We start from the raw sequence: 25,958 nt of genomic DNA, 5'->3' as shown, positions 1-25,958 counted from the left end.
CGCTCTTCGTTTGACGACCTTTTCACGTCTATTTATTTGCGTTGGGTAAAAGGTGTCAGGAGACCAATGATGAACTCTGATGCACTTTGTTGGATGGGAACAATATTTTCTTTACCCCTGCACTCACATGGTTTCTCCCCTTTTTGTGTTTGTTTGTTTTTGCAGATCAGGGTTCTCAGGGCGCCTTGGACCTGACGGAGTTGATCGGCGTTCCCCTCCCTCCCTCCGTCTCCTTCGTCACGGGCTTCGAGGGTTACCCGGCGTACAGCTTCGGCCCCGACGCCAACGTGGGCCGCCTCACCAAGTCCTTCATCCCCGACCCCTTCTATCACGACTTTGCCATCACGGTCACGGCCAAACCGACCACGCGGCGCGGCGGAGTGCTGTTCGCCATCACGGACGCTTATCAGAAAGTACGGCGATGTGATTTTCCCTATTTCTTTCCTTTCTCCCACATGTAAGCCAAAGAAAAACTAAAGGCTGTCCTCGTTTGCGTTCTTAAGATCGCACAGTTGGGTGTGGCGTTGTCCGAAGTGGAGGATGGTTCCCAGAGAGTCATACTGTACTACACCGACCCAGAAACCAGAGGCGGGACCCAGGAAGCAGCTTCCTTCAAGATGGGAGACCTGACGGGAAGATGGGCGAGGTTCACGCTGACGGTGCAGGGCGCCGAGGTGAGCGTGGGGTGTCCACTCCGTCCGGGTGGAGACGCTTCACGAGCTCTCTTCAGAAACGTTGAATCATTATCGAATAATTCAATGAGAAATAATTGACTGGATCTGCGGATGTTGCCTACAAAATTCACTGACGTAAGAACTTTAGTCTTCATACCGTTGTGGAGTTTTGATTTTGATTGTAGCGGGGCGCAAACATTATAATAACAAAAAAAGGGTTCACAAATATTCTTTTATTTTCAAATAAGGCAAAATTATTAACTAAAACTGAATTACAAAAACAACGGAGTATTGTAGTAAATTGCAAATCCAGTGAAACAGTTCGACTCGCTGATGTGAAGGTGAAAAGTCCTCAAACTTATCCTTTAATTCCAGTCTTATGCAGAAAAAAAAAAAAAATAGACATTTCCAGTGAAAATTTATGCTTTCGCCCAATTTTGGACCTGCGGTCCTCACCGAGGGCCGTTAGATAGGTCGCATTTATCCTTCTGAGATGTTTATTTAACGCGTCAAGTTGTTGTTTTTTTCCTGCCCTCGTCTCTCAGGTGCGTCTCTACATGGACTGCGAGGAGTACCACAGAGTGGCGTTCTCCAGGAGCGCTCAGCCTCTGACCTTCGAGGCCAGCTCGGGGATCTTCGTGGGGAACGCCGGCGGCACGGGCCTGGCCAGGTTTGTGGTGAGTACTTCTTTTACTGCTGTCCTTCTTGACAGCTGTTTTTTTTTTTTTTTTTTTTTTCTGGTTAGTTCATTCCTTTATTCCTAAAGTCAGTGGGTTTGCATCAGTGCACTCAGAGTGGATATTGAACGCGCGGCTACTCGCAGAAACAAATGTGGCGTTTGGGCGGCTGACTGCTTTTGCACTTGAGATATGAAGACGATAGCGTTTGCTGGCGGCTTCACGGCCGCCACGGGAAACGAGGAAGGAAGGAGTACATGGTTTATGAGCTCTTCCTCATCCTATGAGAGCCCCCGAAACGACAGGCTGGTCTTGATTTACATATGTGGAATATGGCTGACAGTGTTTCATCTTGGAAGAACTCACGCTGAGTGCAACTGTGAGTGCAGCTGCCAATTCTGCCAGAATAAAACAAAAAAGAGTGCAATCAAACAATACGCTATAAGGGTGGAGGCTTCGGTCGCTGTTAAAGACTCTCCTTGTGGGTTCACAGTGATCATGTGCGAAATGCTGAGAAAAAAAGAATCAGATCCGGGAGAGTTATTGACATTTGACATTGATATTTTTCTCCCGATCATCTGTGATTTGCCGTTTTCTAATCACACTGTCGAGCCAGTGTTCGTTACAAATCGAGTAAATCTAAAACTTTGTCCAAAGAATTGTTAGATTATTTGATTTTAATACATTTTAATAAGAAAAGACAAATTCCCTATGAGGAAACACGCGAACGATTCTTCCTCTGAATAAATCAACTCGTAGCCGGCGGCTAAACTAGAAAATATACACGACCTGTGACTTTAATAACCAAAAAAAGAAGCCTCTTCTGTGCTGCTTCTCAACCTCCGGTCCTCTTCGTTGTTATGTAAGTTCATGTGACGGACAAACTACGAGATGTTTTATTTCCAGGACAGTGGAAATAAGTTCTTATTGCCAAGCAGCTTCTTCTTCTTTTTTTTTCCTTATTAAGATTTTATGAGAGAAATCTGAGGAGAGTTTTAAAGAAATCCAGCGAGCCACGTAGGGGTGTGTGTGTGTGTGTGTGTGTGTGTGTGTGTGTGTGTGTGTGTGTGTGTGTGTGTGTGTGTGTGTGTGTGTGTGTGTGTGTGTGTGTGTGTGTGTGTGTGTGTGTTTCTTGGTCTCACAGGGGAGTCCGTGTTGATACTGGAACAATCTCTCAAACAGGTTCTTCTACTTGCCGCGGTTTAATATCAAGCCTGACGTCGGTGTGTACATCACGAAGAGCTCGAGTTTCATTTCAGACCAAAATCACCTCCGTGTAGCATCTTTTAAAATCACAGAGGGCAAGTGAACTCTTTGTTTTCAGTATTGTTAAAAAACATTTTTAGGTTCATCTGTTTCCACAGACAAACACATGACGACTTTTAAAGATTTTATAGCGTCTCAGAAGGCCTCGCAGGGACGCACCAACACGATGTTTGTTTTCCCCAGTGTTACAATTAAATCCGGTTTTATTTTAGTTAGGATAAAATACGTTTTTGATTTTATCCCACGAGTCACAGCCATGGACTTTTTTTTTCCAAAGCGTCATGGAAACAAAATCGTTATATCTCCACTAAAATACCAATTTATCTTTGATTAAATCTCAGTAGAAACAGTCGGTGGACGGTTTTATATAATCGGAAAGAACCGCGTTAGCAGTTTTCCCTCCTCCAGTGTTTCACTGACTTTTCTGTGCTCCTGTTGCTGCTGCCTCCGGCTCAGTTTGTGGCATTTTGCTACGACCGGTATCGATCTTTTCGTGTAACTCAGCTACTTTTTAGCCTTAGCATGGATGAAGCCAGATGAGTATTTTGAGCGAACGCTATACAGAAGATGTCAAAATTAGCGTTACAAGAAGCCCCCTGGTGGCTGAATAGTTACAGTGCATTAAACTGCAGCATTTGATTTCCCGTCGTTTGTCAGCCTCTTCACTGCTGACTGGATGATAAAAACCCAGAGAGAGCCCTGTGTAGCATGTAGCATTGTTCCAGAGCTGTGAACTTTCAGTCTGACCATTAAAAGTTTGAGAGACTTCACCTATTGCCCCCTCTTAGACTTTTTCCTCTTCTATTTATTGCCAGTAAGCTCCATCTCTTTCCCGACTCTCTTCGCCGTCTCCTCGTCTCTCAGACAAAGAGGACCAGCACTGAGCGTCTGTCTCCAGCTGTTCAGTGTTTGCACTCACAGCTCTGTCAAAGATCCTCCTCCTCCTCCTCCTCCTCCTTGTCAGGGAGAACAACAACAGCCACGATGCAGCAGTAGCTCCCTCACTGACACGAACACACAACAAATGGATGAAAATATCTTCCTCCTCCGCTGGTTTATTCACTCAAATACTGTCTGTTTTTTTATTCTCCCTGAGTGACTCTTGAACACGTTTGTCTCTCTGAGTGTATTTTATGAAGCCACAGTTTGAAGCAACTTTTTATTTTGTTGAATTCTGACTTAAATTGTGCAGAATAAGAATCGTGTCTTTATGCCAACGGTTTTTTTTTGTGTTTTTTTTTTTTCATCTCACTTGTGAAGTTAAAGATACTGAATCCATGTCGAGGCCTCAGTTCATCTCAGTCGTTATCCTCGCTCATATCACACACGCACACACACACACACACACACACACACACACACACACACACACACACACACACACACACACACACACACACACACACACACACACTTGGCCGGCGCTAGTTAAAGTGACTCGCTGCAGACACAGAACAGGACCTTGGAAAAATACTTAGCCTTCTCCTGAGGCATCTCTGACATCTTAAGACTCCTTCAGTATCAGTCTGTTTACAATACTCAGACCGCAAAATAGTTTATTTAGCCCGAGTTTATGACCTGTAACCAGCCACTAGGGGGCGATATAGATGCTTGGCCTTCACTTTTAGGAGCTGTCACATCACCTTTATAAACAGTCTATGATCCAGACGTCACAGGAAACATGGCTCGGTCTGTATGCGAGTCATTTAGAGGCTCTAGTGATCAAAGTAGATTGTGATTACACTGTTTGAAGCCAGCAGCAACCTGCCTCCTGTGTTTGGTTTCAGCCATCTGTGCCATAGACGTATGTGTGTGTGTGTGTGTGTGTGTGCGGTAAGCTCCAACCCCTAAATGTGCCACTCAAACCGCCTCACACTGACTAATTCACTCGCTGCCTTTGAGTGTTTACATTCGCGTAATTGAAAAGTTTTAACAAACTGACCAACTTAATCATTCCTCCGCACGCTTGTGGCTTCAGCTCAGAGGGGATTTCACCTATTCAAATTGTTTGAAAGGAGCGGAAAAGGTTGCGTGGCGCGTTCGTAGTTTGTTTCAGATGCGTTTGTTTACAGCACAAACGGATGCCTCTGATTTCGGTTCCTAAGTCGCATCCACCCGTTTCCTTCCCTCGCTCTCTATCCCTCCTTTTTCTCTCTCCTTTATCGCCGTTTAAATTTCACAGGACGCTCTTCTTCCCATTAAAAACAGGTGTTTGTCATTTGGCCTGAGCTCAGGATTAATTCACTTGGCTGAAATTGTCTTTGGCAAGAATGTACTGATCTAATGAGGCACACCAGTGCTCAGATTTAAAGGACCAGACAGTCATCTGTACACCTAAAAACTGTAAAACCATCCCTTTCCCCTCCAGATAAAAAACCCTCCTCACTTTCATTTGCATACAGCTGCACTAAAATCAGGCATCTGGCCACAGAATTAAAGCTTTACATCTCTTTGTGATAACTTGTCAGAATATTGACTTCCTGCGTCGACTGTCATGATTCGTTCTCATTTCTTTTCATTCTTAAAAATGCGTTTTTTTTGTTTTCTCCCTGTGTGACACCTGCGGCCAGAACTATTTCCAGTAGGCATCACACATCAACCGACAAAGTTTAGCCGAGCCATAATCAATCAGCCATAATCTGCAGGGTACATGTCCTCTTCACGGTAAAACACAGATGGTCTTAATCTCCGTGGAATAAAACAATGCCGCACGGTGACAGTCGAGGTTCGGAGGGCATTAAACCGTCACACTTCACACGGGGTCTGTGGACACATTGATGCCGAAGCACATCTTTAACTGTGTCCTGGTTATTAACCTCATGTCTCCCCCCCCCCCCCCAAAAAAAATGGCACCTTTTAATGACATAATCCTCCTTTTTTAAAATGCAAAATAATCCGGAGATACTTTAAATTCAATCCTTTTGTGTTGAGCTCAAATGCAGCATCTGTAACTCTATATCTTTGCTCACATGATGATGTTGCAGCTGTTCTTTGGTGCCAAAGGGAGGGATTGTGCACAGACCCAAACATCATTATCCAAGAAAGCAACAAAAAAACAACCACTCTAGAATTTGACACTTTATCATTATTTTCTCTGCATTGTATAAATGTTGCATCCTGCACCATTTGTTTTTTACCTGCTTATCCTGCAGTGGATCGCAGGCCTGAACAGGCAGCCAGTCGCAGCCTAGTTAAACATTTAAACGTTATTAAAGTAATTATTGTGAGAGGACTTGTCCAATAAAATGTCTGGATGTTTTATATATAAATTATGGACTCGGGCTTAAATGCTGGTGTGAAAATGATCTTTGGAGCACAGACACACACACAAACACCTGTTTCCCAGCCAGATGTTGGCGACAAGTGTGCGAATGTGTTGCGCGTTAATGTGTACTGTGCCATAAATTATGTGTGTGCTGATTGAGGACGGGAGAGAAAGAGGCCACGTCCGTGTGTGGGAAATGTCCGCTATGCTTCCATAAAACTTAATGACACAGCATGAAGTAAATTATCACGGAATAAAATGCCGACTCGCCTTTTATGCCACTCCTCTCTCTGTCTCTGTCTCTCTCTCTCTCTCTCCAGGGCTCCATCCAGCAGCTGGTGCTGAAGTCAGATCCCACGGCCCCAGATGACCAGTGTGAGGAGGACGATCCATATGTGAGTCTGCCTGAACACACTCATTAACACACACACACACACCCAGAAGCTGTGAAACAGTCGGACATACTTCTTCCAGAACAGACGCTGCACTGCAAAACTGGAACTGTTACTCCCTCTGCTGGTGGGAAGAAAAAAGGGCACTACGGGAAGTTGTGCATGAATACAGGGCCGCAATGCATGAGTGCTGAGTCTGCATTTTTATTTTTTTTTATTTTATGTTTTTAAACCCGATTTTAATCCCATCGAGCATCTTCAGCATGAACAGGAACACTGACTGTAAGTGGTTCCTGAACTCCCGGCGTCAGTGTCGGACTTCGTTGATGCTCTGTTTGATGAATGAGATCAAATCTCTGGTGGGAAACTTTTTTCAGAGAGTGTGGAGGTTGATATTACTGCAGATTCATTCTCAGGGTTTTTAGTCAGTTTGGAACAATTAGTCTATCAGTAGATAATGAATCAGAAAAATATTCTGTTGATCATTCGAGTCATTTTTCAAGCAAGAACGCAAAACATTATCCGGCTTAACCTTCTCAAATGTGAGGCGTTGCTACTTTCCTCTGTTTTATATAATTATCAGTGGGATGTCTTTGAGTTTTTGAGGACTGTGTCAGACAGGCATAAAAAAAAATTTAAAAATCCCCTTGGTCTCTGTAAATGTTTACAATAATTATTTTATGACATTTGAAGGTAAACAAATGGATCAATAAACCCAAATGGCAGATTAATCAGTGATGAAAATAAATAACTTGTTGTGACCGTACAGATAACACACAACGGTGTAATGTTAAGCTGTCCATATACTTTTGGCAACATTGCCCAATATAAGACTACCACATTAAGGATAGTATGCATATGAACAGAAGGGACAGTTTAGAGTACGTAGAGCTTCATCCAGGCAGTTTAAGGTTTCCAGTGATCGCGTGCATCAAAAGTGAGTTTCGTGGGAGCTCGGGTGCCAAATTTTCTTCCTGCCATCATCTGTTCAGTATTTGGATTTCCTAAAAAGATGATATTGTTTAGAACATTTCTGATCTTCAGTGTTTTTTAAAGACAGCGAACACAATCGAGACAGAAACTGTGGGAACCAAACTCTGGGATAAGTCTCTCTCTTTTTTTTTTTTCTTACTTGTATTTTTGGCCAGTTTCCTCATTTAATTTTCTCTTCCCCACAGCTTGAACTCAAATGGCATTCAGTCTGCTAATCTCTCCTGCCTCTCTTCATGTTTATCTTCTGATTCCTCTTTCCCGGCTCTCGTTTTCACCGCAGGCCTCTGGATACGGGAGCGGCGACGGCGGCGGCGCTTACGAAGACGTTGAGGGAATAGACGAAGTGAAGAAGATTGTGGAGGAGAGAGAGTATGCCATGGTGTGTGCACACGCGCGCGCACACACACACACACACACACACACACACACACACACACACACACACACACACACACACACACACACACACACACACACACACACACACACCATACTTGTGTTTTTCCCATTCAGCCGAGCTGGACGTGGACCAAAGAAAACTGCTCTTATCCTGTCAGGCCTGTTGGAGGCTGGAACATGATGATATATGTTTCTCCCTGCCAGCTGTGTGCTCTCTCAAATTAATTAAACAAAATACTACAGGGCAACAGTGAGGAGACGCAAGGATAGGACGAGGACTGGAATTTTTTTTTTTTTTTACTTTAAGAAATAGTCCCACAGTTTTGGGAAACTTGTCGTTAGATGAGAGGATCGTTGCCGGTAACCTGAGCTGAGCTGAAAGGCTGAACGCTGGAGAAAAAACAGGTCGCATGGCTCTCCGACTTATAAGATTTCATTTTAATGTTACTGTGAGACATAAAGGCAACCAGAGACCGCAGAGATAAGTTTCTGCGGGTCGGAGTCGATGTCTCAAAGATATTCGGTGCTTACTAAATTTTGGGGGCACTTTTTTAAAAAACAGTTGCGAAATTAGTGCAAAAAGTTTCTGCTTCTAATGCCACATGAGCCCAGATCAACAAACATACAGTAAGTCACCAATTTGTGCCAACAGGAGGAAATAAAAAGTACACGATTCATCCTCGTGTGTAGAAAACCAGCTGTATGTGTCGGAAACTATTTTATTTATATTTTGACGTAGCTCCTCATAAACTTCTGACGTGTACGACGCACAAGTTAATAGATCAAATAAAGGCTTTATCAGTGCAGGTGCAGGATTGAACTTGGTCTCTGTTCGTGTGAATGTCTGATATAAAAATTTGATGAAAATTTAATGATGGCTTAATGTAGGATCAGATTACTGGCCTAAACTTTAAAGCTAATGAATTTTTCATAATCTTCGTGGCAATTTTTTGCACCTCAATCAGTTTTTTCGAGGCACTCTGCGATTTCTTGGGGAATCTTTGCCCCTCTTACTTTCCTACACTGGCTGAATTTAAACATTTAAAACAAGACATAAGAGGTTAATTAGTGGGATTTAGAGGAGCTAAACTCTGTTTCCTGTCTTCATGCTAAGCTAACTGTCTGCTGGCTGCAGCTTCATGTTCACGTACAAACATGAGAAACACAGTCAAATCTTCTCATCCAACATTCCTATTCCTATGTGAATATTACTTGAAGGAAATACAGTTACTTACCTGTTTATATATGAAATAAATGTCTAGCAGAAGAAAAATGACATCCTGGCTTGACACCTGATCAAAATCTACTGAAATAAAAATGATTTTGGACTCTTTTCAAAGCATTTAAGACTGTGCTCACAAATTCTGTTCAGGAGAAAAATCCATGCATCGTGCACTAATGTACAACACAAGAACTTTTAAAGCCCCTCTGCAGATAGAAACCATCTACTCGTAGAGGAGAGATACATTTTCTTCCTCATCTACAGCCCAAATATCTGACGCCACTGATGCTTCCTCAGTGACTTGAGTCCTGTTATATATATATATATATATGGAGGAGTTTTCCAGATGTGTGACAGTGCAAATCCAGCCGGTCTGAGCTTTTTGAAAGTTTTTCTCCCTCGGCACATAGAAGGACTGTCAGACTCTAATCCAACGCTCTTCAGGAAAGAAAAGGAGATTTATTGCTTTTTCATTTGGCAGTTATTTTCAGCAGATCCTTCATGAACGAGGCAACGGGCTTTTCTGAGGCGTGAGGTCACGACACTTCGCTGCACATCTCGCAGGAATAATGTCGAATTAATAAATTTTCTCTGAGCCAGTTTGGTGCGACGTGTTGCCCTCGGTACGACGCTGTAGTCGGATCTGGTCTGAGAGGAAACATTTTCTTTTTTCCAACTTGTTTTGTTGGATTAGAACCAAAAAAATAAAAGTGTTTGTTCATGAATACATCAGAGAGACAAAAGATAGAGTCGTAAATTGTAGAACACAGCACGTGTAGTCTTTTTTAGTTCTCTGTAATAACCAAGTTGTAGAAAGTTTTACATAAAAATGGGTAAAAAGTACTCAAAGTTTGTTCAGCTACGATATACATTTTTTGTTGTTCTTTTTTTCCTTTTTCTTTTTTGATATAAACTTGAACACATCTGTTCCGCATTACAGAGCGAACGTATTCATAGGTTGTCATTGTGTTTTACAGCCCTTCCCGGACCTGGACCCCACCTACAGCGCCCCGGTCCGAGCTCCGCCCACGCAGATGTCACCGAGCGATGATGAAGATGAAGACGGCGAGGAGACTTCAGGACAGGAAGCGGAGATGACCACAGTTGAAGGTAAAATACGTTTAATCTTTGGCTTTTGTTTTTAAATGTGTGTGCTGACGTAGAAGTGATGCTGTAATGTATTTACCAGGGCTGCTCCCTCTCGGCTGCAGTTCCCAAATTATCCAGCAGATGGTGCCGAAGGCGTTAACACAGCTACACCTCCTTGTGTGTCTCTTTTTTTTCTTTTCCTCTGACCTGTTCTGAAATAAAGTTTCACATCCTTCGTATATGTTACCGTTCTGCACACTTCCTCCTTTTTTCAGATCATATTATTAAAGTTTTTATAATTATTCACTCAAAACTGAACAGATTAGTTTTAATGTGTTAATTTGTGTTTTGTGTTACAGTCACATCATTTCAGACCGAGACTCCAGCCTCCGCACTCGACGCTGTGAGTCGGAATTTAATTAATGATTTCTGCAAAATAGATTAAAATAATACGTACTGTATATGTGTGGTGTTTCAATTATGCCCAAGATAGTTTCATTTGCTTCACTTTTTATAATATACCCTGCAGTCACCGACATTATGCAGATCAAATAATGAGAAATCAAGGTTTTGTTATTAAAATAAATTTATGCACACATGACTGCTGATTGGCTCCTTTTACTGAGGTATAACTAAACCGTTTTATACCTTACTGTACTCCAATGAATGAATTAATGAAATAATTTCAACTTTCAGTCCTTCCAGGTGTCCCGGGGACAGAAAGGGGAGCCTGGAGAGCCCGGTCCATCTGGTCCCCCAGGACCCCCCGGCCCTTCGGGACACGGATCGGGAGAGGGGGAGGGAGGGGAGCCTGGACCACGGGGTCCACAAGGACCACGAGGTCCTGCAGGCCCGCATGGTCTTCCTGGGAAAGATGGACAGCCTGTGAGTTTTATCTGCTTGTGTTCTGCTTCATTTTTAACACGAAAAAAATATTGTATTTTTGAACTAAATGTAGGTTTCTATTTACAGAACATGAGATGAGCTTTTTAGAGCGCCGACAGCGCTGTTCTGTTGTTGTCTCGGGCTGCAGGTTAGATCGTAAAATGATGGATTGGTTTTCTGGTTTTATCTCTTCTCCAGGGAAGCAAAGGTGAAGCTGGTGTTCCTGTAAGTGAAACCCTTTTTCATCGGTTCTGTTTAGTGTCTGTGCAGAAAACCGATGCTCTAATGTTGCAAATTTCAACCTACGTAATTTATAGAGCTTCACTTTATATTCCTGCTGATACCAAACGCTGATTCCAACTATTCCTAATATCACTATCTGTGTTACTGTGATACATCTGTGCGATTGTCTATTTTTTTCCCCCAGGGAGCAACAGGGTTTCCTGGAATGCCAGGAGATCCTGGTCCTCAGGGAGAAAAGGTAAACAATATCTCTTTTCTGATACCCTGTCATGGACCTTTTGTTTGAATATGTAATTCATCTCAGTAATGTACAAATAAACACACAAACATCCGACTGCTGTATCTCTCAGGGGGATCTTGGTGTTGGACTACCCGGCCCGCCAGGGCCTCCTGGACCTCCAGGTCGACCCAGCAAGACCTCCATGTTCATGGTAGGTTGTTAAGTAACTTTTTCAGCCTTCTCTTGGTCTTAGAAACATCTGGTGTTGAGTTCAGCAATATTGGTCTTTTGTTTCCTCTTAAATTGGGCTAGCTGAGCTTAAACGTAAAATTTGTGTTTTTATTTTTTACATTTGTCATTTTTTAATTTGGATTGTATTGTTTATGTGCATTTATCATGGTGACACTGTTTTGAATGTTGATATGGTTTGTTGGATTGTGACTATAAAAAAGTGGATGAAACTTCTGGGTCGACAAAAATTTGGCCTATGCAATACCACCAAGTGCCTCTAGAGGTCGCCTCCAAAAAGCCTCCAGCCCCATAGACTCCTATTCAACTTCAATAAAGTCACTGAAGTTCTGCTAATTAAAGCCGCTTCTTCTCCCTAATCCCTAAATGAATTAGAAAATAAGCCTCAAAAAGATGTGTTTTTGGGGGCGTGTCTGTTTGATTGACAGGCCTTTGTTCAGCTTTTTGTTTGTGATGAGGTTACATTTACAGTTCGAAGGCATTTCCTGTGACGCCTGCGTTCTTTTCACTTTGTTTACTTACATTTTTATGCGCAAATAATATTTACAAACGGGACTATGAATATAAATTTTAATACTAAATTAAATATTAATGTGAAATGACTGACGCTTTGATTTAGGTCTTAAAAAACCTTTTAAGTTTCTGACCCAATCAGAATCCAGTAAGTGACTCTTCTTTTTGATTGTCGTGTGTTTATCAGGAGGCCTCCGGCTTTGAAGACTTCGACAGTGATGCGGAGATTATTCGGGTAAGTGAAGTTCACTCTGTATTCTACAGGGTCGCCCGCCGTCATCTGACCATCAGCTCATCTGCTCCTGTGTTTTCAGGGTCCACCGGGACCTCCAGGTCTTCCGGGACAGCCGGGGCTCCCAGGAAACCCACCTGAGGACATCTTTCCTGGACCGCCTGGCGCTCCGGGAAAAGATGGAAAGGATGGAGGGAAGGGTGAACCCGGACTTCCTGTGAGTTTAGGATTCTTTCCTCCTTCCTGTTTTCCCATTTTTCACTCCGAGTTCATCATTTAGAGCAAAATATAAACTTAAAAATGCGACAGAACCTGACATTTATGTGCATGTTATATACTCTCGTTACAACATTATACTGCATGTTTCTACTATAAACTCTTCCTCAGGTGCAGCAAGGCTCACACCGAGAATTTAATATTTTGAAGATTTCACAGTTGCTTCCACATAAAAATCTGTTTCGTTTGTTGACTTTACTTCAGCAAAACATGAGAAATATGCATTTATATTGTTCTGACCGAAGCAGCACATCTTAATTTAAGATAGGATTTACTAAAGGATCAATTCGTTTCTGAAAAAAACAATGCCGTGTGAAAGATTTTCTCTCTTCAGCTCATGAGGTTCACCTATAAAGCTGAAGCAACACTTGCATTGCTGACCTAGGTTCTGTTTTCAGGTGATTGAGGACTGGTTTAGTGGATCTGGGTCTGGTTCTGGTTCTGGGTCAGGGTCCGGTCAGGTATTAACATCCGGTCCCTTCAAACACAAGGGACCAAAAAAAAAAAAAAAAAAAAGACAGTATTTCCCCCCCAACCCCATGTTCATCTACTGCTTTCCTGCCAGCGCCTGCTGCCCAGCGTGTGCAAACATCGTGAGAGTGTGTTGAGAAGAGAGTGAGACCTCGATGTAAATGTGTGCAAACATTCATTTCAGTATGAAGTGTGTAAATCTTTGTGCACCCACGCTCCAAAACTTCAGATACGTCTTATCGTATTTTCGAGCTCGAACATGGCTGCAGCTGTCGCGTCCTTTGGGGGGGAAATGTGTCTTTTTCGCTTTCAAATTTTAGGAGCTTTTACTAACAGTGTAAATGGGCTACTCACAGGTTCACAGTATTTTACTGCTGGATTGTTTTGCTTCATTAAAAAAAAAAAATGAACTCACTTCAGCTCGTTAGCTTTGTTTAATGCGTTTGCCTCTGCGTACTCGCACACGGCATCCACCTTCGCTCCATGAATATATGGTAGCAGCAGTCAAGCAGCTCATGCAAACAGTGTGATAAATGTGCATATTGTTGCCCTGCTCTGGAAGTATCTGGTGAATACAAATCTCGTGTCGACACTGTTACAGGGAGTCGATGGAAATGACGGCGATCCAGGACCTGCTGGGGACAAAGGAGACAAGGTGAGGCGGATGATCGTCGCAGGTTTATTTATACAGCACATTTCATACGGCATGTATTCAAGGCTGTAAGAAAGTTACTTGTTAACTCTTAAATTTTTTTTAATGCTGATGTTGTAATAAACGTCCTGGACTGACACACCCATCTTTGATCCGCCTCCTGCTCGTTGTGATTTCCTCCTTTTGTGTGAACCCCCGCTGTGATTTCCCTCGAGTCGGCCTCTTAGTGCTCCATTAGCGAAAAAACAATTACACAGACTAAATAACCAGCTGACACGAAGAGGCCGGGCTCTTAATGAGGTGACCCCACGGACTAATAAAGCCGAGGGGGCTCGAGTGTAAACAAGCCCGTGTCGCTGATCTGAACAACAGTCCGTCTCCAGTCAACACGGTAGCTGATGTGATTTTGTTATGTTTTTATTTGCTTGTTGTCAGGGAGAGCCGGGCGCCAGCGGGCAACCGGGACCGAAGGTAAGATCTGTTTTTTGGGTTGTTTTTTTTAGCTTCGACTGGATAATGATGGTTCATTATCCAGTCGAATGGTGGTCCATTACTAATATTAGGAATCATAGCTACATCTGTTTTTTTATGTGTTTTAATATTTTAACAGCCAGAATATATGTTCGCAGTTTTAAAGGTGATTCAATTTGTCGTCCGTCTCTCTCAGGGGGATCAGGGCCCGCCAGGGTTCCCAGGATTATCAGGGTCAGATGGTCCGGAAGGGCAGCCCGGTCCCAGGGGTCCATCTGGCCCTCCCGGGCCCCCAGGACCTCCAGGAAGAGGCTTCACCCTGGACTTTGAGGTACACACGAATCTATTGTTTGCGACGGGTTACAGCGTGATGATTTTAGGATGATATTATCGACACAATATTCAACCCCAGATCTGAATCCATCAGCTGTCTCAGTGGAAACGTGTCATTGACATTAGAGGGGATAAAGATTTTATGAAAAAAAGATGAGACATGTTGGATGCACAATTAAATCATTGCTTGTTACTGTTTTGTTATGTTTTTTAGGACATGGAAGGATCTGGGATTCAGACCGGTTTGGGAGCTGCAATGTCAAAAGGTCCACAGGTACAAATATGATACAATGAGTGTGTCGTTTAATCATCATTTCATTTTAACGTGTCACAAACAGCTCCTATTATCACTTAAGATATGACACCGGGGTTTGTTTTTCTCCAAAGGGTCCTCCAGGAAATCCTGGACCCAGGGTAAGATATATTCAGTGTGTGTCCGTGTTAACATGTACTTTACTGGTTGTGTTATTTGTTGAAGCTACAGAGCAAAACTGCGACACACGCACAGTGAAGTTCATTTCTTTGGCAAGTTTATTCACAATAATCAATAATGTTTCAAAAAGAAGGAAAAAGTCAAAGATACTCTGGTAAAAAAAATAAAATACCTTTATTCAGATGGCTGTTTCATAATCATTTCAAATTCTAAAAACAAGATTTGAAATCTTCAGACAATGTATATTGTCATCACTTAATATTAATAAAGTCAACACTATAATCATACTATTTTCAGCGTGTTGTCCTACAGTTGGCAAACGGTAGTGGATCAAAACGAGGCTTCGAGTTGACGTGCATCAAAAAAATACACTTTAAATGTCAACATGACAATTCTGACATGTGATGTTTGTTTTTATTGGATATTCAAGCACCTAAAACATGTAAATGAATTTGTACCTCCCATGTACTAACCTCTATACAGGGGTCATATTTTATTGTTGGGTTAAGACACTTTTTCAAAGTTTATTTTCTCTGTATTTTTGTCTTTATTTTTTTCCCCCTTTGTGCCTCTCGTAGGGAAACGACGGTTTAGACGGTTCCCCGGGGAAACCAGGGCAAAAGGTGAGTCTGCTGTCGACTGTTATCTCAACTGTCCCTCTGCTGCGCTTCCTAAGATGTCAGGTGCTATCCGAGCACCAATCAGACAAGCTCGTTAAAAGTTTACACCCCTTTAGGTCAGTTAAACGGCTGTTAAGTTAACGAGCTTTTGTGCAGAACGGTGTCGTAGAAGGTAGAGATGCTCTTCTCTTACGAGTTCACAACCTGCCTTGTTGTGCTGTCTGATCTCCCAGAGTCTCTTTCAGAAGGAAGCATCACAACCCAGTGCACCGCAGAATTTATTGATCATTTATCACTGTTTGTCTCTGAGTGAGGAAGACAGAGTCCAAATCTGTTTCCATTTTTACATTATTACGCAGGGTTCTTACAATTATCTTTCTGATTTACCAGCGATGCATGCTGATAATGTGTCTTCATGGTTTCTGCAGGGGGACGCAGGTTTTAGAGGACCACCAGGGGTTCCGGGTTCGGAGGGACTGAAAGGGGAAGAGGTCAGTATTATAAAATGATTCTGATTGAAATTTATGAATAAACAATCTTAAAAGTGTCACTTGCATGAACTTTATTTCTACAATTCAGTGAGAAAAAAAAACATATTAATGAAGAAGAATACTGATTATTTGTTTTGTCTTTTGTTTACAGGGTCCAAAGGGTGGTAAAGGTGTTTCAGGACAAAAGGTGAAACCATCAACGGGTAAATATTTGGATGTGTGTTGCTGTTTTTTCCTGAAAGGCTAAACTGTCAACTGTGTTTTTTCAGGGGGACGCTGGACGGGACGGGCTCAGTCTACCGGGACCTCCGGGACCACCTGGAGCACCGGGAAGAATTTTCGACCTCCAGGATGTAAGTAGCGCGCGTCACTCTAACATACACCAACACAGCGAGCCATTCAGCTAAAGTTTCCCTGCATGTGCTGTTCTGTATAACCAGAGTGATGAAGTTGTTTTAGTTTTGTTTTTATTGACAAACTTCCCCCTTCTGTCTTGTCAGCTCCTACTTAACGACACAGATGGTGCCTTGAACTTCTCAGGGATTTTTGAAGCTCAGGGACCGGCTGTGAGTATCGCACGGAAAAACTCCGGAGACCAAATGTTTCAAATGATGTCACGACAACTAAAAACTGTGACGCTTCGATAGCAGTTGTTGGTTTACGAGTGTCGCAGTTTTGCATTCAGCTGTCGGCTTTCCTGCCACAAAGAATGGGAAGTAACGACACAATTGAGTACACAAACATAGATGTGACGGCACATAGAAAAATACGTTCGACTCGGCTATAATTTCTGATATGAGAACAGGTATGTGATGTTTGATTTCCTCCATGTTAGCAGGGACCACAGGGTCCAAAGGGTGACCTGGGGTTGCCAGGTATTCAAGGACCTCCAGGACTGAAAGTAAGTGAAAAGTACTCAAAATATAATCATCTTTTTGTACTCGTATTTTTCTGTAATACACACAGCAATGAAAGTTAACATTTGTGTACATGCATGTTGCTTCTCTCTGTTTACATATTTGTTTACTTGCCTGTATGTGTGCAGGGTGAAAGAGGTGAGCCGGGATTTGTGATTGCAGCAAATGGATCGATGGCGTCAGGCCTGGCTGGGCCGGCGGGACCCAAGGGAGTCAAGGTTACATCTCCTTATTTCATTGAGCCAGATTAATTTTAAGCCACTTCCCTGAGAAGTTATGTTCATGTGAAATGACTCTTTGGGAAATAATAAAATCTCTGTTTGCAGGGAGAGGACGGCGCGTCGGGGTCTCCTGGAAAGGCAGTATGTATTGACAGCAAACAACCGCAGCCAAATATCATTATATTTTCTGGAATTAAATGTACATTAGATTCATTTGATGAATCCAGTCAGTCACTCGCTTCCATTCCCATCAGGGGCCAACGGGACCACAAGGACCAAAAGGAGAATTTGGTTTCCCTGGACGACCGGTAAGCGTCCTGAACCTCACCAAACATTCATTAAAATGACATAAAAACTACTCATGAATTCCTGACCATTGGTTCTTTAATCAGGGGATTCACGTTAAACCTACTTATATATATATATTTTTTTAGTTGTTTCTTTGTGAGTCTACAATGAAAACAGGCTCTCATAAGCTGCCGCTTGATGTGTTTTACGGGAAATTAAATTCCACATTGATGCATTTTAATGCTTCTGGATAACGTCTCTCCATCTTTGTAGGGTCGTCCAGGCCTGTTAGGACCTAAAGGAGAGAGAGGAGACTCTGCAGCCCTGCCAGTGAGTCACACATAAAAAAATCTGCTCATGAAACACCCACATTTCTATGATTTATTTGTGCTAGTTTGATGTTTACATGACATGTCTACCGTTGCATGAATATTAATAGCACCTAGTTTTTCTCCCTTTTGGTCACCAGACTTTGAATTGTCTCAAATATTTACATTTTCTACTTTTTTTTTTTTCTTTTTTTTTTTAACACTTACATTTTTTATTTTGTTGACATCTCCTTCTTCTCTTTCTCAGGGGGCTCCGGGCCCTCCGGGACCGCCGGGCCGTCCAGGAATATTCAACTGTCCCAAAGGAGTAAATACACACACTCATTTTCACACACTGCGTTCTTCTCACCTGTAATTTTGTGTTTCATATACTTACTGTCGTCTCTCCTGGTCTCTGAAGACAGTGTTCCCCATCCCTCCCAGGCCCCACTGCAAAATGCCCGTAGGTTTCTGACCGTACCATTATATGCTACTGAAGCATGTTTTGCTAAAAAGCTTTTATTACAGCCTCTGTTAGAGAATATTAATAGGTTTTTTTTGTTTGTTTTATTTATTGTGTTTTCTAATAGATCCTCCTTTTTTTTTTTTTTTTTTTTTTTTGCCAATATTCTAACTAATATATTTATTTTGCACAAAGATAAAAGACTCATTTGAGTCAGTTGCGCTGCAATGCACCTTTAATTTTCTCTGACATCGGCTGTATTAAAGTCAGAGTTCGGATGAATCAGTTATCTTTAGGTCCCCTCCTCTACGCAAACACTCTTTTTCTCTTTCACGTCTCCTTCTGTGTAACGCTGGTTCTACGTAATCTTTTAATATCTCAGAACGTTTTAAGGATGGTTCCAAAATATTCCTGCATGCTGCATGTCAAGTATAGAAAGTTGAAGGCTCATTACAGCCAACCAAACGAGGTGAAATCACATCTACGAAAAATCTGCATGTATCTGCACGTTGATGATAATATTAACATTACAGATTGGATGATTTAATGCTGTAATTGGAACGCATGAAGCATTTGTTTCACTGACAATGTGACAAGTTAAACAAACACTGTTCATGTGTTTTTCCTCCAATAAATCAGCTTCATCCAAATGGAACCATTGCAGCAGGTAGGTTGGATCACCTTTTATAATTTCATTAATTAATTCCATTAATTAAACATTAAGCACCAAAGATAATGTTAAAAATGTACAAGTGTTTACATTAAGCTGGTCCTGATGCAAATAGGTCAAACTCCACTTAAATTTGTCTTTCCGTCTCCAAGGTAACTGTCAGTCTGGATCAAAAGGAGAAAAGGGAGAGCGAGGCGTCCCTGGAACGATGGCGCCGCCGAGTGAGTCAACAATTTCTCACTCAGTACCGACATGAAAACATTAAGTAGCATTAAATATCATCAAAGAGAAACATAATGTGCAATGAATAGAAAATGGGTCACAAAAAACAAGTATATGTTTTTTTTTTAATACAATCACCTGCTGTGATGACACAAACTAGTTTTTAGAATAATGTGGAACCTTCGTAATTGTTTTTCTCTTTTCCAGGTAATTATCTTCCCAGAGGAGGCTGGGTATGTTTGTTTTTTTTTTTTTTTTTTACTTTTGAACATGCTGACTTATTGTACTTGAGTCTCAACTCAAGTGTTATGTGTGTGTGTGTGTGTGTGTGTGTGTGTGTGTGTGTGTGTGTGTGTGTGTGTGTGTGTGTGTGTGTGTGTGTGTGTGTGTGTGTGTGTGTGTGTGTGTGTGTGTGTGTGTGTGTGTGTGTCTTTGCCTGTGCGACACACCCACAGTGGTCGAAGGGTGATCAGGGCATCAAAGGGGAGAAAGGAGACTCGGGGGAAACGGGCTCTCCAGGACCAACAGGCAGACAGGGACTGGTGGTGAGTCAGCGTTTAATTAATACACAACCATGGCATCTCTTTGAAAGAAACTCAGTAACCTTCCTCCGGACACGTTTCAGGGGCCTAAAGGAGAGTCAGTGATTGGTCCCGCAGGACCCCCCGGAGTGCCAGGCTCACCTGGTAATCCGGGCTATGGCAGATCTGGTCCTGTCGGTCCTCCCGGGCCACCGGGGCCTCCGGGCCTCCCTGGGTCAGCCTTAAGATACGGTTTAGGTACGACTCATTAAACATACAGTATGTTGTACGATGGAACTTATTCAAGGCCATCTGAAAGATAAGATAACTTATCATGAGCTGGATAAAAAGGTGTTGACATATTTGTTGTGGCAGGTCCGATCACCGTTGGCCATCCTGGACCTCCGGGACCACCTGGACCTCCGGGACCTTTGAGCAACGCAGCGTTTGTGAGATTAATTTGTTTCTACCATCCATAAACCCACCATGCCATATAATGTTGAATTACTGCCTTCAGAGCTGTAACTCTCTTAATTCATTATTGCAAAAGAAAATACAAAATCCATTACAAATTTTCTTTTCTGTATTCGTTTTCCAGCTGAAGACATTTTCAAGTCGTGAGAGTATGATGCAGCGCACGGCCAAGGATGCGGAGGGGACTCTGGCGTACGTCACGACAACAGGAAGTCTCTTCCTCAAGGTTTCCCAGGGATGGAAAGAGATACAGGTAACATATAATGCCAAGATACAGTTGATGTAGGTACTTATGTTCTTATTAGTCATACTTAATGCTTGTTGATTTCATTTGTAATTCAAAATTCAACAGCAAGTACAGAGCGCTTATTGATCCTTTTGGTTTGATATTTGTGTATCTGAATCAGCTGGAAAAAGTTTTTTGATGTCAAATAGTCTCTTTTTTTAAGAAGATGATTAAATATTTATTGACCAGTGTACAGCAGTGACTGAAAAAAAACCCTTATTATTGATTAAAAAAAAAACGACAACTTTAATTACATTCCTGTTTGGAAAGTGACAGAATCGCATGATGATTGTCGATTTCTATTAATATGACTTATCAATAATGTTTACCTTATAATGTAACAAACAAAATGCTTAATGGTGTTGTTGTTTCTGTTTTGTCCCGACAGCTCGGCAGTCTGATCTACCTCTCCAACAACATCATTCCACAAGATGAGGTACTTAGTGTTCATTTTTTTCGGCTTTCAGCTCAGTAAAAAAATGTCGAATGTTATATTGGAGCGACCGTCCATTCAACACCTCTTTTCATTCAGCCTCGAGTTTCATATCATGTAAGAGGAGACACGATGGAAAGAATACATTCGGTTAAAGAAAGGGTGAGTTTCAATAAGTTTGTTGTCATCACGGTGACTCCACACGCACAGTTTAAAAAGACTCTTCTTGTGTTTCCGCAGCTCAACCTGGTGGCCTTGAATCAGCCTCACTCGGGCGACATGATGGGTCTCGACACGGCCGACCGGATGTGTTACGAGCAGGCCAAGGCGATGGGTTTGGCTCCCAACTACCGGGCCTTCATCTCGTCCAACAGACAGGACCTGGTCCACGTCGTCTACCCCGGCTTCCGGGAAACTCTGCCAGTGACCAACCTCAGGGTGAGTCAGCTCTCCTGCTGTCTGCTACTGTTTAACGAACACTAAACCGCTGACACTGAACACATTGTGTCTTCCCTCAGGGCGACATCATGTTCAGGAACTGGCGGACAATTTTCAGCGGCGACGGGGCGCCGATCAAAGCCAGGATACCCATCTACTCCTTCGATGGCCGGGACGTCTTAGCTGACCCCTTCTGGTTCGTGAACCTGACTTTCCGCCGACTCGTCTGTTTCTTTGAGTCTGCTCCTCTGTCTGCTAGTAGTGATATATTGTTCTGTCCTCCCCTTGTGTCAGGCCTCAGAAGAGCATCTGGCACGGCTCCACCAGCAGGGGGCTCCGGGTGGTGGACAAACACTGCGAGACGTGGCGAGCGGACCACGTGTCCGTCACGGGCCAGTCGTCGAGCCTGACCTCGGGTCTGCTCCTGGGCCAGCAGACGCGAAGCTGCTCCAACGACTACATCGTCCTTTGTATCGAGACCCACAAAAACCCTTAAAATAAACAAAAAAACTCCAGCCCCCCCCCCCCCCTCCTCACTGCCTCCCCCGAGGAACCCATCCCCACCAGCATAAAAATGTTAAACACTCTGGGAAAACATCAGAGTGTTTTTTTTCAGCACATCTTTGGTGCTACGTGCAGCATTTGCTTTCTCTTACAAAGAGGATGTAACGACTTGTCACTCCCCCTTTCCCTCCTCCGGCATCACTCAGTTTGAGGAAGATTAAGAGGCAGTAACAACCTCTTGACAACAGCCCGAGGTATCATCCGAGAAGTCGATGCTTCGCTCTGGAACTGGAGTCATTTTTTTTGTGGATTGCTCGCAAAGGAAAAGTAATGAATGTCCCTTTGTGCTGAAGCAGTCGAAAAGATTTCCAACCTGAGGGGAACATAATGTAATGCAAAAAGCTGCAGCAGTTTTACTCATTCATGGAAATAATCTTAGCAATCTCAAACACAATGAGGTCATGATTTATTAATGGTGAAAATGATACACGTAGCACCTCTTGTTTTATCCGAGAAAAAGTGGCTTCAATTGCAAAAAGACATGTCTGACTCACTTCAAAAACCAAAAATTTAAAGTAGAACAGATGGATTTTTTTTTTCCTTTAGTCATCCAGGTGTGTTGAGGACAAGATGTCTCTTTGTTCTTCAGAAGACTGAAAGACTGAGTCCGGTTGCAGGAATCTGCACCTGTCCCAAAACGTGGTGGTCCAAAGACTCTTTGTGGTAGAAACGTAAAAAAGCCGACGTTCATTATTTTGTTTACAGGTTGCCGTGGAACTTTTTTTAAGCCCATTTTTTTTTTTTTTTTAATGAATTTCAGGAAACATTTACTCAATATTTCCAAGGCCAGAACTTTCCACAACTCAAATTGTCCCTCGTCCGACAAAGGGATGACCAGGCGACCCGTGTTGCCACCAAAGTAATTTTTGATGCACTGTACTTCCTTTTTTTTTTTTTAATATATATATAATATTTTCTAGTTCAACATTTTCATCCTGGAAAGTGTTGTTTGTGTTGTAGCTTTTCATCCGTCTTGGTGATCTCACTTCTTAGCAGCTCTTCCTCTTCATAGCCTATTTAATTTAAATTCAATGATTTATTTATACCGTCACAGCACATAACATGAAATCAGATGATTAAATTTAAGAATGTAATTTATCGTTTGTTTTTTGTCAAATGACTGTTTCTTCTCACTTTTTGCCTGTTTTCTATTTTTTATTTTTTATTTTTTTTTTGTACGTTGTCTTTTTTTTTTAAATTTTTGTTTTTTTTATTAAGATCTGAGATTTCTGGCGAATGTTGACGACAGTCTAAATTCAATTCTACCCGGTGTAAAGATGCCATTGAAACAAGCAATGTAGTTTTATATTAGAAATAAATACTAGAAAAACTCCAGGGGCAAAAGTGAGAGCACATGTTTTGTATAAATATTGGTGCTTTTGTTGAATAAAGATTTCTCTTTTCATAATCTGTTTTTGTTTCATTATCATGACATTGATGAAATGAACTGCTTCCCTCAAGGAGTATTTTAGGTTAGGTTAGGTAGTCACTTTATTAATCCCCGAGGGGACATTTTTTAATTTTAGTGTTCCCCCAGCTGGTAGTTTTGATTTTACAGCACACAATGTTTGTGTTTGTTCAGTCTTACCTCTTTGTCTGGCTTGTTTTTGAGAATAACTCCAATAACGCAGTAGGAATGTTCCTCAAGTTCGACATTTTGGAGGGCTTTAATTTTGAGTCCATATTGGATTTTCTGAGTGACATGTTGAAATAGTCGAATACCATCCTGAGGTGAGACATAGGATATCTTCTTTTAAAATGACTTGAAGTTCTAGTCTCGTGAACCCCCGTCCCACACGGATAACACATCGATTCTGAAGTTGCATGACAGCATGCGTCTTTGCAGCCTTTGTCCTAAATTGGATTCCAACCCGGTTCCACAGTGGTTAAAAGGTTTCCTAAACAGAATCTAAATATAGCTCCTCAAACTAATTTTGCCTTCCAAAGGTCCGCCGGCGAAAGAAAAAACAACTGCGCTGATAAATTGGAGTCGCAGTAAGGTAATACAGTGTGCTCCTATTTTACGTTGAACCTGGACATGAAGGCACTACAGGTAGTCTGCAATTTTCCACTTCTTGACAACATTTCTAATACGCAAAATACGTTGTGAATTACCTGTCGTGACATTGGGTAGCTTAGCATAACTCTAAAAGTCAGTTTAACCATTAATGGTTTTAACTCTGGTGTGGAGGTCCTGTCTCTGCTTCTCCTGACTGCAGCAGCAGCTGATGGTCAATCTTTCCACTATGGTCGTTGCCCCCGGCCACCTGTTCAAGAGGACTTCATCGTGACCAAAGTAAGATACTGAATGAATGTTGCTCATTTCTTGATTTTGAGCTTATTGAGCAGATGTAAACAGGGTAATGTAGAAGGTTTATGTCTTATTTAAGAAAAATTCCATTCAAATGCCATAATTTAAAACCTTTTCTCTCATCTCGCTCCAGTATATGGGTACCTGGTATGAAATAGAGAAGGTCCCAACGTTGTTTCAAAGAGGAAAATGTAACCAAGCAACATACACTCTTCTCCCTGATGGCACGGTCAATGTTTACAATGCAGAGCTTTTGTAAGGATTCAACCGCCTCAACAGTTTTATATTCACCATTTACCTTGTTTAGGATTAATTGATGGGCCTCTTCTCCTCCATACAGATTTAATGGGAAGATAAACTCAATTGAGGGAGTTGCCAAAGTTAAAGACCCATCTCACCCTGCGAATCTCGATGTCAGCTTCTTTAAAGGTAAATATACTATAGAAGTATTTTTTCGTTTAGAAAATTGAGCTTGTATGTTGTACTGTTGGAATACAAAACTGAATAACTTCCACTGTACTAATTTTACCAGGTGTTCCAGATGCTCCATACTGGGTACTCTCCACAGATTACCAGTTATATGCGTTGGTGTACTCCTGTGCTGAATACTTTGGACTTTTTCACTTTGACTTGGCTTGGATCCTGGCTCGCGCTCGTGTGCTGCCTGACGATGTCATTAGCCTGTTACATGATAAGCTGACTGATGCAGGTGTAAACGTAAACCAACTTTTAGTCTCCAACCAGACTGGTTGTGATAGTCTTAATCAGTAAAAGAGAAAAAGTAAAAAGGGTAACCAAGTGCTGATTAAATGCTTGAACTGTACTGAAAATAATGGTTGACTTGTTTTTTTTTTTGCTATATAAGTATGTATATGGATGTTTATGTATGAAGCTGTATATATATATATATATATATATATATATATATATGTAAAATATGAAGAGAAAGTCATACCATAGTATTTTGTCCAAATCGTCATGCTATAGCGACTTTTTCTTAGGCCAAAAAAAAAAATCACAAAAATGTCATACTATAGTATGACGTTTTTTTTTGGCACATTTAAAAATAAAAAAATTAAAAATGCTTATAGTATGATGTTTTGAACATACTGGTATGACTTTCTATTCAAAAACGACATACTATGCCTTTTTTTTGGTGCAAAAAATGACAAAAAGTCATACTATAGTATGACGTTTTTTTTCGGCCAAAATAATTTTTTAAATGCTTAAGACTACAGTATGTCATCTAAAATATGAAGAGAAAGTCATACCATACTGTGTCGTTCAAAACATCATGCCATTTGTTTGGTGCAAAAAATGACAAAAAGTCATACTATAGTATGACGTTTTTTTTTGGCCAAAATTTTTTTAAATGCTTAAGACTACAGTATGTCATCTAAAATATGAAGAGAAAGCCATACCATACTGTGTCGTTCAAAATATCATGCCTTTTTTTGGTGCAAAAAATGACAAAAAGTCATACTATAGTATGACATTTTTTTTCGGCCAAATTGTTTTTAAATGCTTAAGACTACAGTATGTCATCTAAAATATGAAGAGAAAGTCATACCATACTGTGTCGTTCAAAACATCATGCCTTTTTTTTGGTGCAAAAAATGACAAAAAGTCATACTATAGTATGACGTTTTTTTTTGGCCAAAATTTTTTAAAATGCTTAAGACTACAGTATGTCGTCTAAAATATGAAGAGAAAGTCATACCATACTGTGTCGTTCAAAACATCATGCCATTTTTTTGGTGCAAAAAAATCACAAAA

The 25,958-nt window shown here is 41.6% G+C and overlaps 2 protein-coding genes across 5 annotated transcripts in view; both read left to right on the top strand.

Moving 5' to 3' along the window:
• The window catches only part of LOC138625689 (collagen alpha-1(XVIII) chain-like), a 52,446-nt gene extending 29,167 nt beyond the window's left edge, over nt 1-23,279 (top strand). The window contains exons 3-44 of one of the 4 annotated variants that reach the window (XM_069706786.1): nt 166-413; nt 504-674; nt 1,220-1,351; nt 6,203-6,277; nt 7,548-7,646; nt 9,866-9,998; nt 10,337-10,380; nt 10,674-10,862; nt 11,061-11,087; nt 11,290-11,343; nt 11,456-11,536; nt 12,275-12,322; nt 12,402-12,536; nt 13,668-13,721; nt 14,154-14,189; nt 14,386-14,520; nt 14,737-14,796; nt 14,910-14,936; nt 15,534-15,578; nt 16,004-16,066; nt 16,218-16,253; nt 16,336-16,419; nt 16,567-16,632; nt 16,905-16,967; nt 17,112-17,201; nt 17,310-17,345; nt 17,459-17,512; nt 17,766-17,822; nt 18,069-18,128; nt 18,222-18,263; nt 18,903-18,930; nt 19,086-19,154; nt 19,363-19,388; nt 19,611-19,700; nt 19,781-19,934; nt 20,052-20,125; nt 20,275-20,403; nt 20,825-20,872; nt 20,969-21,031; nt 21,110-21,307; nt 21,388-21,503; nt 21,602-23,279. In XM_069706786.1, coding sequence (XP_069562887.1) covers nt 166-413; nt 504-674; nt 1,220-1,351; nt 6,203-6,277; nt 7,548-7,646; nt 9,866-9,998; nt 10,337-10,380; nt 10,674-10,862; nt 11,061-11,087; nt 11,290-11,343; nt 11,456-11,536; nt 12,275-12,322; nt 12,402-12,536; nt 13,668-13,721; nt 14,154-14,189; nt 14,386-14,520; nt 14,737-14,796; nt 14,910-14,936; nt 15,534-15,578; nt 16,004-16,066; nt 16,218-16,253; nt 16,336-16,419; nt 16,567-16,632; nt 16,905-16,967; nt 17,112-17,201; nt 17,310-17,345; nt 17,459-17,512; nt 17,766-17,822; nt 18,069-18,128; nt 18,222-18,263; nt 18,903-18,930; nt 19,086-19,154; nt 19,363-19,388; nt 19,611-19,700; nt 19,781-19,934; nt 20,052-20,125; nt 20,275-20,403; nt 20,825-20,872; nt 20,969-21,031; nt 21,110-21,307; nt 21,388-21,503; nt 21,602-21,803 — 3,641 coding nt within the window. In that variant the 3' untranslated portion in view covers nt 21,804-23,279. Of the gene's footprint in view, nt 1-165; nt 414-503; nt 675-1,219; nt 1,352-6,202; nt 6,278-7,547; nt 7,647-9,865; nt 9,999-10,336; nt 10,381-10,673; nt 10,863-11,060; nt 11,088-11,289; nt 11,344-11,455; nt 11,537-12,274; nt 12,323-12,401; nt 12,537-13,667; nt 13,722-14,153; nt 14,190-14,385; nt 14,521-14,736; nt 14,797-14,909; nt 14,937-15,533; nt 15,579-16,003; nt 16,067-16,217; nt 16,254-16,335; nt 16,420-16,566; nt 16,633-16,901; nt 16,968-17,111; nt 17,202-17,309; nt 17,346-17,458; nt 17,513-17,765; nt 17,823-18,068; nt 18,129-18,221; nt 18,264-18,902; nt 18,931-19,085; nt 19,155-19,362; nt 19,389-19,610; nt 19,701-19,780; nt 19,935-20,051; nt 20,126-20,274; nt 20,404-20,824; nt 20,873-20,968; nt 21,308-21,387; nt 21,504-21,601 lie in introns of all 4 variants that reach the window. The other 3 variants (XM_069706785.1, XM_069706784.1, XM_069706782.1) reach the window with 3 other exon arrangements.
• A 550-nt stretch (nt 23,280-23,829) lies between these two features.
• LOC138625763 (apolipoprotein D-like) lies at nt 23,830-25,017 on the top strand. The gene is made up of 5 exons (XM_069706898.1): nt 23,830-23,924; nt 24,063-24,167; nt 24,316-24,437; nt 24,523-24,611; nt 24,715-25,017. The coding sequence occupies exons 1-5, from the start codon at nt 23,910-23,912 to the stop codon at nt 24,951-24,953; spliced, it is 570 nt and encodes a 189-aa protein (XP_069562999.1). The 5' UTR covers nt 23,830-23,909; the 3' UTR covers nt 24,954-25,017.
• Nucleotides 25,018-25,958: the final 941 nt, after the last annotated feature.

The sequence above is a fragment of the Brachyistius frenatus genome, unplaced genomic scaffold (genome assembly GCF_029030835.1).
Source record: "Brachyistius frenatus isolate BFR_SWC_R1_liver_20210118 unplaced genomic scaffold, ASM2903083v1 Contig_65, whole genome shotgun sequence".
Lineage (NCBI taxonomy): Eukaryota > Metazoa > Chordata > Actinopteri > Embiotocidae > Brachyistius > Brachyistius frenatus.
This window is presented reverse-complemented; position numbering and strand designations above follow the sequence as displayed.